Below are 10645 nucleotides of genomic sequence, written 5' to 3'. Positions count from 1 at the left end.
ACAACCAGCCATGACTCAGCACAATCAGCCATGACCCAGCACAACCAGCCATGACCCAGCACAACCAGCCACCATGAAGCGGCTGGGGTTGACCATACAACCAGGAAATAAAGAGCTTGAAGGATAATAGCCTGTCTGAGCAAGCATGTATTCAGATCCAGAGAAGTCACCTAAAATTCATGAGATGAAGAAAAATCATAAGAAAGTAGGGACAGGGATGGAGGAGGGAGGACAGCCATTTCAGGAGAAGTATTAAATCTGCTAGATTCAGAGGAATGAGACTCCATGTACCTATCCCACTTATCTGTGAAGCGTAACTTTTACTCATGGTAGGATACCTATGGTATTACTTGTTTTGTCTCCTCTTGTGGAGAAAAGGGAACATTTACAAGGTGCCTACCATAAGCCCAGCACTTTGCATGTGTTTATCCTCCTGACCCTCCCAGCAGGTAAGTATCATCATCCAGAGATGCAGAAACCTAATCAATGTTGAAGTCAACGATCTGGACCTCCTCTGTTGGTACGGGAGGGACCCAAATCTGTGGGCTCTGATTGCCTGTTCTCCCTGCCTATGCAAAGCCATCCTCTATGCCAAAGCATGCATTTTACATGTTAAGACGCCTGCACTGGAACTCAGAAGGGTCTTTTTCTACAAATAAAAATTTCAAATTATTGTTTTGATGTGCCGTTTAATAGATTTTTTTTTTTTTAAACAAAGGCTTGAGTTGGGTATTTTGTTCTACGGACACAATTTCAAGCAACATTAGCTGTAAGGTACACTAGTGGTTTAATAAAACAAAGAAGACTGTACCTTACAAAGGAGAAATAAGGATTCCGAAGTTCACTCTGATTTCCGAAATGTTAGTGAAGGGATAACATGTATCTTCAAATCAAACAAATATTGTGCCAAAAAACAATGACTTCTGAACATATCTTGAAGATATGTTTATTGAAGAAATATTGCTATTTCACAGACTTCTTTCTGATACCCATGATCAGAAAAAATGCCTACTGTAAAACTTTTGGAACAACAAGAATTTTTGTTAGGAATTTTTATATACAAAGATAACGGCATTGGATTACTTTACCATCGTTTCTAAAATTTAATAGCGTTTTACAAAAATAAAGGGTGGTAGAACGTATCAATGTTTGAAAATGTTTATTCCTGTTCTAGGTGGCTTCTTGGTTTCCTGAGATGACGAACCACAACACAGACTTCTCACACTGTGTCTTCTTTAACGATCCCTCATCAAGAATCAATGTTCATGAGAAGTACTACTCGCTCCTTTTTCCTCCCTTTCTTTCTCATAAGTATATTCAGACCATATTTTCTTTTAATCATAAAAATAATCTCAATGGCAATAGACACCTACAGAATGTTTTTTAATTGAAACTTTTCAAGTATTCAAAGAAGTTCTTCAGTTCAATTTTGCTAAAAGATATTTTGATGCCAATAATGAATTTTCAATATTCCACCTCTAAATCACTACGCCCAGTGCCCTGCCACACACCTTACTGGTCCTTGACGTTGCTCTTATATTCTGACTCCCTTTCATTTGTGACCATTTGTCAGTCTCACAGAAGTGTGTTATTCAAAGGATTCAAAAAGGAATCCAATAATTTCAAAAAATACACTAAAAAGATTCAGAATAGGTAATGGTAATACATATTATTAATTAGGAAAAGCAGGTACACGACAGTATATGTCGCATCACCTTATTTTTGGGATAAGTAAAACATAATCATATGTACCTCTCAATATTGTTTATAACAAGGAAGAAAATTTTAAAGCTGAATACCCATCAAGAGTAGACCAAAAAGCTAAATTAGGGTCAACTATGGAAGAGGGTGTCATGAAGACTTCAAGTGACACTGATGGAAGCTAGTCAATGACATGACAAGCTTTGCTCATTCATTTTTTCAACATTTAATACAAATGGAAAGTAAACTATGTACCAGACACCATACCATGCCCCAGATTGCAACAATCCACCGTTAGTGAAAAAGAGCAGGTCAACAAAACAGCATCCACTGAGCACACACCCACATATCAGCCTAAAACACACAATCACACAATAATGTTAGTCTCTGTATCAAAGCTTCAAACTTAAATGGAAAAAATGAAATCGATATTCCCGAATACTAAAGTTTCATTGATATTTCAGAGTTTTGACATTTTTTACAAAGCATCGCCCTCTGCATGTTAATACAAGACCACTCACTTTTCTGTATCACTGATTTGCAGCTGACGTCATTTTTTTTCATCTTTTCTCCTAATTAAGAAAGTTTCTTTAAATTTTGTGGTCCTCTTTCTCCATCCAAATTCTTTTCACGAGAATCTTCAAAATCCTTTTCTTACTTGCTCTCTCCCTTTCTTCCTTCAATCTGAACCACAGTGTCCGTATCCGTGCTACATATTCCCATCTTTGTCCGTGGGTATTTCTACATTTTTCAATATTTCAGGGAGCGCAGATGTGCCTCAGCACTGAAGGACAAATACTTCCATTGTCAAAGAAAACACGCCAAATTTCTCCTTCTCCCCAATAAAGGTCTATTTCCTAAGTTCATCTCCCTACGTAGACAATGAAAACTGGCATGTAATCTTAAATATCATAAAATTTCACCAAAATAAATTCTGACAGATACAAGAACTATGATGTGAGACCTGCAGGGACCAGATGTGCTTACACAGCAAGGCCGTACCTGTGGGGCGGACGGGTTGAAGGCCACTGCCGTGACTGTGTCCGTGTGTCCTGCCAGCCTGTGAGAAAAGGTGCTGGAGCCCATTTCATACACGTACACCTGAAAGACAGAACAGCCGGGTGTCCTATGTCGAAAGAGTCAATAATCAACCATCAGTTATGCAAAGCAGAAGGATATTCGAATGGCTAATCAACCGTCATGGCAGCAATGAAATAAGGGACAAAACGCCATCTGCATCACGGAAGGAAATTTATGAAATACGCATTTCTTATCTTTTATTAGAATTTTTATCATCTTAATGAATTTTTGTCACACTTTCTAGCCTATCAGAAGCCTCCACAACACCTTGTGAACAGTTTTAAATATACGCTCATTTTGATGTCTAACGTTAAGGAAGGAGTACAGATTTTGTATTCCAACCTTAACTGGAAGTCCCAAATTGAGTGAAAAAGTGATATTTTATTGTCCTTTCCCATACTCTTGAGAAAGAACAGTCTATACTTTGCTTCCTACCAATCAGCTTGGAATTTGAGGAATTCAAATATCTAGAATTTTTTCCATAGCTGTTAATAACATTAACATATATAATGTTATTTTATATAAAAGTATATATAGTTTTATAAAAAGTATATAAAAAGATATCTGTATCTATCTATATATATTTATCTAGAGTTGCCATCAAATACTTCATTTTAGGGACAAGACCTGGAATCAGGGTACCATCCAGATGTGACATAAGAGAAGGGAGAACCATTCTAATTACTAAGTATCAAAATGTGCAAACAAGTATTTTCTGCCACTCTACTGGTAATAAAGAGAAATGCCACGTTATAGCAGGAACAAGACCTCAAAGGTGATTCTTTTTCCCACACACAAAAAATACATTTTCATGTACAAATGAGTCCTTTAAATTTAGACCTTCCAAATGACTCTGTCGTTGGCTAAACGGTGGTTTTGAAATAAAGTCTACAAATAGATGTTTTACATATTTTGAAGTAAAACGGAGAAATAGAAAGTCTGCCTTTTCTTCTTCTGGCCCAAACGTGTTTATCTGAAAAGCACACATTAACTTAACTCTAAAATGTCTCATGCAGCGACTGGCACAAGGTCTGAAGACCTGAGAATGAATTTAAAAGGTTCCCAGAGGAGACTGATGCTGCTGGCCCAGGGGACCCCACTTTGAGAACCACAGGCCAGACAGCACATCGCTGTCTACACAACATTTCACAACTGTCACAGAAATCACTTACAGCAACTGGTCAAGGTATGTGCACTTGAAACTCTTGGCATCCCCATGTTTTTACTGAGGAAACCGTGACATATAGAGAATGTTTCTAGCACAGCCATCAAGTGTCGATACTGAGACTCTCAACTGGTTTTCTGACTTAAATTCTTGCTTTGTATCTTGCTGGCCGCCAAGGACAACCTTTCCTGAAGGACTCAGGACACCTTCAAAGTCCCTCTGGTCTCACAGGTGTTTTAGAACTGTCTTGGCCACATCACTATCTTCTCTTCAGGACGTACTGACTGAGTGGTGCTATAATGAATTTTGGAGGGTTTCTCAGGATTCGAGGCTCCCCTCTTGTCTGCTGTTTAGATTAAGTGGATAAGGGAAATTATTATGACCACGACTGTTTTGCATCTATTATATACAATATAGAAGTTAATAATAATAGCAAACACTTACGGGACACTAAGCTTTATATTGATTTCCTCATGTAATCCTCTCTACAGCCCTATGAAGAAGACACTAGCACTGTCCCAAATCTACAGATAAGGAAACCAGGGCGTGGGGTCAGCAGTCTTCCCAGGTCACACAGCTACGGGAGTCAGAAGCCAGGCTGGGATCCACAGCTGCCTTATGTCAGAGTCTGAATTCACCACTACACTGTGCTAGCCTTTGCCTCGATCAGCATGTTTCCCATCATTTATCAGCTCTATTTCATCATTTGTCACTTTTGTGTGCACACGTGTGTGCGCCAAACATTTGGTGCTAATTTGTTCAAATGGTCCGGCCGCTTTGGACACCTGTTCGGCAGCTTCCAGTACAGTTAAACGCACACGCATCTTCAGGTCGGAAGGCTCCCTCCTCTGCATTGACCCGGGAGAAATGGAAACAGATGTCCACACTAAGACTCGTACAAAACTATTCGCAACAACTTTATTCAAAAAAGTTAAACATACAACTACTTTATCACCTATGTAATAATCATAATTTTTGGAGGAATATGTTGCAAATTATTACACACACACACACACCACCACCACCACATCCCTCTAGATCCCAAGCTACTGAGAGAAAGGAGAAATGGATTTCTAATCACCACTGACACCTTCACAATGCAGCTCGGAGGCACTGAAAAGTATCATTATCTACTGAAAAGTGACACCACGCTCCGAGAAGCAGATGCTATGGGGACATGACTCCGAGTTTAAGGTGACAACCAGGTCTGCAGCTGTTACGTGCTCAGGAAGCAGGAACAAGGCCAGCATCTGAGATGACTTGACATCTGTTTGACTCACGCTGTAGAAGAATAGCTCAAACTGTGAAAGCGGGTTGAATCCACCCAGAACACGCGAGAGGAGGAAGAAGAGTGAGAGCAGAAGCAGACAGAGGCAGAAGGAGAGCCATGGGAAGGAGAATCAGTGAGAGCAAAGGATTCCCAGAAATCAGAAACGGCCAGGGAAGAGAAGCCAGAAGCTTAGGTAATTGGGCTGACACGGCAATTTTTTAGGAAGTAGCTTCAACATAACATGTGACAGAAATCCAATTACAAGGGTAAGTTACGTGCAAGGTGAAGGCTGAAGTTAATATTTTTAGACTCCAGGGAACTTACTTATAGGCTGATGGGAAATGGATTGAGAATGAAGAAGCACCAGAGAAAGTTTTCTGATGTAACAGCATCCCGGACAAGTGAGGGAGGATGGGCTGAAGGCACAGGTGCAGAGGCAGCTTCTCCCTCCTTCCTCCCAGACAGACCAAGGGGCAAAGTGCAGACAGACAGCTGTCGAGGGTGACAGGTGGAAAGAAGGTCTGAAAATCAGAGGCAGTGTTTGAAGTTCGGGGGCTTTATTTTTTCTTTTCAAATCAACTTCTATTATATGATTATCTCTTGTTGAAAAGTCCTTCCCGAGACCCGTTATGTTTTCACCTAATTCTAAGTGGAAATTAACATTGGCTTGTATTTGCATGAAATCTCAAGACACACAAAAAGGGACACCACGATATTGTGAAAGAAGTCTAGGTAAGAATTATTTAAGACACAGGCTTTTATTTTCTATATGAAAATGGTATTAAATGAAATACATGTTTTCATGCAGAAGGTTCTTGAGTCAAATGAATCTTTATGGTCATGACAAACTTTAAACACGAAAACAGCAGTCTGCAGCCCCAAATATCAGGAATATTTTATTAGACACACATTTGTCATGAGATGTACTTGCACCCAATGGCAATGACCAACCTGAAAGGCCATGACGTACCTCATATACTATGATGGAAAATTTGGGAATAACTTTGCAAATGGTTCAATTTCATTACAATCCGTGTGGAGAACAAAATGTCTTAATTAGAGGTTAGAACAGTTGTTTAATTCATGAAGCAAATTCTCCCCATGGAAGAGAAATAAGCTGTAGCTAAAACGTACTAAGAAACTCCAAATAAAACCTGTTTAAAGTAAATCCTACTCCAAAACTAAATTAATAAGCCTGAGAAAGGGGCAAGAAAAAAGGGAGCAATATATTTTCTGCCAAAAGATGAGGATGTGGCACAAATCACACGGGTGCTGGAATAAATAATGCTTTACTGCTCAAAAATATTTTCACAAAGATTGTAAGGGACTGAATGTACTATTGAAAAAGATAAATGTTTTGCAAACAGGCCTAGACCGGTTCATTGGGACTATTTTGTAATTCTGTTGAACTGTATCCTCAAAGATGAAGTTTCTTTCATTGTTTTGTCTCACAGAGTTCTAACACGTGTCCATCATTTCCCTGCACCCAAATTATCCCCACAGAAGAAACGGGAAAAAGAACTGCAAACAGAATTCTGTATTTCTGAAACTTCATAATAGTAGCGAAATTGTCCACGGGGGATCAACCATCATATATGGTCACTTATTTTTTAAAATATTTGCAGAAATCACATTTCTCATAACTGTGTACATTTCTTCAGATCATTGAAGCTTTAGTTCACAAAAAAATAAACTTTTCGCAAAAGACCAAAATGTTCAAGATTTAATACAGACCCTTACACCAAGAAACGCCTACTTCCCATAGGAAGCAAAGACGTCCTTAGAAAGTCCCTAATTTTGCCATGCCAAGTCATTTGGCCACCACCTAATGGACAACTGGATGTTAATGGTGTTGCTCTGGGTCCCCTCAGATTTGGAGACAGACACACACTGTTCCTCTGGTCAACCTCCATCAAGGTCTGAGACAGGAACTCTGGCAAACTCCAGGGTACACTCTGCCCTTCTTGCTGCCACTTCCTCTCGCAAAGACAGAGCCCAGTGGATCACTGTATGGCAATGACCTCTGGCCAACCACTAGTCTCATATGCCTAGGGCAGCAGCAGCTTGAATAGCCCTGAAATAAATCCTCGTCAACTTTATTTCTAATAACAACCTGATCTTTTTCAGCTTCTTTGGACCTACAGTCCATTATATAACTAGTCACCTTGAAGTATCCGCTAGTTCATTCATTCATCTTGATTTCTTTGAAAATATGGTCACACAGTACAGATCAGGGCAGAGGGATCTGGCAAGAGCAGCTTATACCAACCCATACCTTTAGCATTATCCTGATAAAGTCATTACAATGTGACAATAGCTTTCTATATAGTAAGGTTCAAGCCACATGTATTAAATGCAGCTACGAACATGTTATTTCATTTTACCCCTCCAATAGACATCACAGCGCACTGGTACAGAGGAAAACACTAAAGGTCAGAGAACAGTGGTTCCCACCTTCACAGAGCAGAACCAGGATGCAAACTCAGCCTTTCTCTAACCTGACAATGCTCTCCATCAGCACACAGGCGCTGTCCTCCAGGAGGCCTGCAGCCAAGGGGAGGGGCTCGTGCAACGCTGAGTCAAGATCACCTGTGTCCAGTTCCGTCTCCAACATCTGTGCTCGGCTTTCCATTTTGAAAAACTCAAATATGCACAAAAGTATGGAGCCTTATAGAATGAGTCCCACAAATTCCTAACCCAAATACAACATTATCAAGATTTTGCTATACTTGCTTCAACTACCATCGCTTTTTTCTTTTCTTTTTCCTTTTAGTTTTTGTGGTGGAAGAAATGTGAAGTATTTTGAAGCAAATTGCAAAGATGATGTTCCACATATTCTGTACGTATCTCTAAAAATATGGACATTTTAAACATAACTGTACTGCCATTTTGACACCTAACTGAAATAGAAACAATTCCTTGATATCTAATACCCAGTCATAACGATTTCCTAATGTTCTCTGTCTTTCTACAGTTATTTTGAGTAAATCAAGATCTATACGTCGTTGTTATATATCTTTCTCTCATTTATGTTTTGGAGCAATTCTTTCTCTCCCTGCCTTTTTTTTTTCATGCCATAGACTTGAAGAAACTGGCTCTGTGTCCTAAAGAATGTTCCATATTCAGGATTTGTCTTTTTGCTTCCTTGTGATGTCTTTCCACTTATTCCATTAGCCTACATATTTGCTGTAAACCAGAGATTACCTAGAAAGACTCAATTAGGCTCAGGTTCAACATTTTTTTTACAAGAATACTTTATGGTGAATGTTAATATGCGCACTGCATGATGGCATTAGGAATGAACACCGTATCTAAACTGTGGTGCACTTACTGATGCTCACATTAGCCAGAAGGTTTAGAATGGGTCAGCATGATGACCCCTGGGAGAGTTGCCTGTCAACCTATTTTTAAACTGTAGTAAGAGCAGTTAATGTGAGATCTACTTTCTTAACAAATGTTTAAGCATATGATATAATATTGTTAACCCTACAGGCACAATGACATACAGCAGATCTATAGACTTATTCGTCCTGCATAACAGAAGCTCTGGACCTTGTGACCAACACCTCCCATTGGCCCCTGGCCTTAGGCCGGGGCAACCACCGTTCCACTCTCTGCTTCTATGACTGTGACGATTTTAGATTCCTCATATATGCGGAACCACATAGCATTCATCCTCCTGTGACTGACATATTTCATTTAGCATAACGTCCTCCAGGTTCATCCATGTTGTCGCAAATGGCAGGATTTCCTTCTTTTTTTAAGGCTGAATAACACCCCATTGTGTGTATAGATCTCATTTTCTGTACGTAGTCATCCATCAATAAACATTTGGGTTGTTCCCACATCTCTGCTATTGAGAATAATGCTTCAATGACATGAGAATGCAAAATATCTCTTCAAGATCCTGATTTCATTCTTTTGGATAAATACCCAAGAGTGGGATAGCTGGATCACGCGGTTGCTCTATTTTTATTTTTTGAGGAACCTCCACACTGTTTTCCATAGAGACTCCACCAGTTCACAATCCCACCAACAGTGCACAAGGGTCCATTTTCTCCACATCCTCAAGGACACATGTTGTGTTTTGTTTTTTCGTTAATAACCCTTCTAACAGGTGTGACCTGATACCGATAGTGGTTTTGATTTGCATTTCTCTGATGATTAGGGATGTTGAGCATCATGTCACGTACGTGTTGGCCATCCGTATGTCTTGTTTGGAGAAATGTCTATTCCAGCTGCCTGGGAACCACTGATCTTTATCTGATAATTTCCTCTACTGATGACATTTGCTGAAATCAATTACTTCATGTGACGTTGCAAGAGGGTAATTTTCTAATTCTGTCATTCTTCCCACTTGCCTGGAATTCTTCTCCAATAAAGAACTTTTCCTCTTCATATAGGGTATTTGGTTAACTTGAAATATAGTCCAAACAGAAAAGGCCAGACAAATGCTTAGTTCTTTCCCTTTAAAAGGCATGCTTCTGAGTAAGGAGTTGGTGCCCTAGTTTCTTCCAAATAGGGACCAATGAAGTTTTGTTTTATGTTTGTTTTTGTTTTGTTTTTAGTTATTCTTTTTGGAATGTCATTTAAAAGTTATGACAATTTAGATATATAACGTTTTAAAATCAATTACAGTCATTATTCTTCTGATGCTCAACTATGCCTTCTTTGGTCAATAGCCTTTGATGTTGCCTTCTGTGGCCTTATTATATGACTCCATTACTCTTCAATTTCTTCCTTTCTCTTTGGCATAAGACCTCCCCGGCTCATTCTGCAACAGACCTGAAACCAGCTAGTCATCCAGGGAACTCTGGTTTCCATTAGTGGAAAATGGCATTTGGTGGCTACGACGAGGATACTAAGGGTGGTGGCTGGAATGTCAATGCTTCTAAACATTTTCAGTGGCTGGAGCTGGAAATATCGTCTTTCTTTATATTTGTGCACCAGTTCCATGCTGTTTTAATTAGAGAGGCTTTCTAAATGTTTTAATAACTGGTAAAGCAAGTTCCCCCCAATATAAAGCTCTTTTTGACAGAGTGTCTTGACAATTGTTACTTGTTTATTCTTCCAAATAACTTTACAATAAAATTCTCTAGCTAGAGGGAAACCTAGCAGTATTTTTGTTGGGACAGTGTCAAATTTACAAATTACTTACAGAGAACTGACTTCTCTATGAGATTGAATCTTCCTATCCAAGAACAAGCTAAGACTTTGCATTTGTTCAAGTCTACATTTCTGGGGAAAAAATAAAGTTTTCTTCATATAGGTTTTGTAGAGTTCTTGTTGAATTTATGCTTGAATATTTTATCTTTTTTAATGCTCTTCTAAATGGATTCCCTTCTTCATTATATCTTCTTATAGGTTATTGTTTTTATAAAGACCATTAAATTCCATACATTAATTTAAATCCTACTGTTAATACTTTC

The 10645-nt window shown here is 39.0% G+C and overlaps 1 protein-coding gene across 1 annotated transcript in view; it reads right to left on the bottom strand.

The window, feature by feature from the left end:
• WDR27 (WD repeat domain 27) overlaps positions 1-10645 on the bottom strand; it is a 164255-nt gene that overhangs the window by 79701 nt on the left and 73909 nt on the right. The window contains exon 24 of the mRNA XM_046669861.1: positions 2704-2802. Coding sequence (XP_046525817.1) covers positions 2704-2802 — 99 coding nt within the window. The remainder of the gene's footprint in view (positions 1-2703; positions 2803-10645) is intronic.

This window comes from Equus quagga, chromosome 8 (genome assembly GCF_021613505.1).
Source record: "Equus quagga isolate Etosha38 chromosome 8, UCLA_HA_Equagga_1.0, whole genome shotgun sequence".
Taxonomy (NCBI): Eukaryota; Metazoa; Chordata; class Mammalia; order Perissodactyla; family Equidae; genus Equus; species Equus quagga.
The sequence above is the reverse complement of the archived record's forward strand: the minus strand, read 5'-3'. Positions and strand labels throughout refer to the sequence as shown.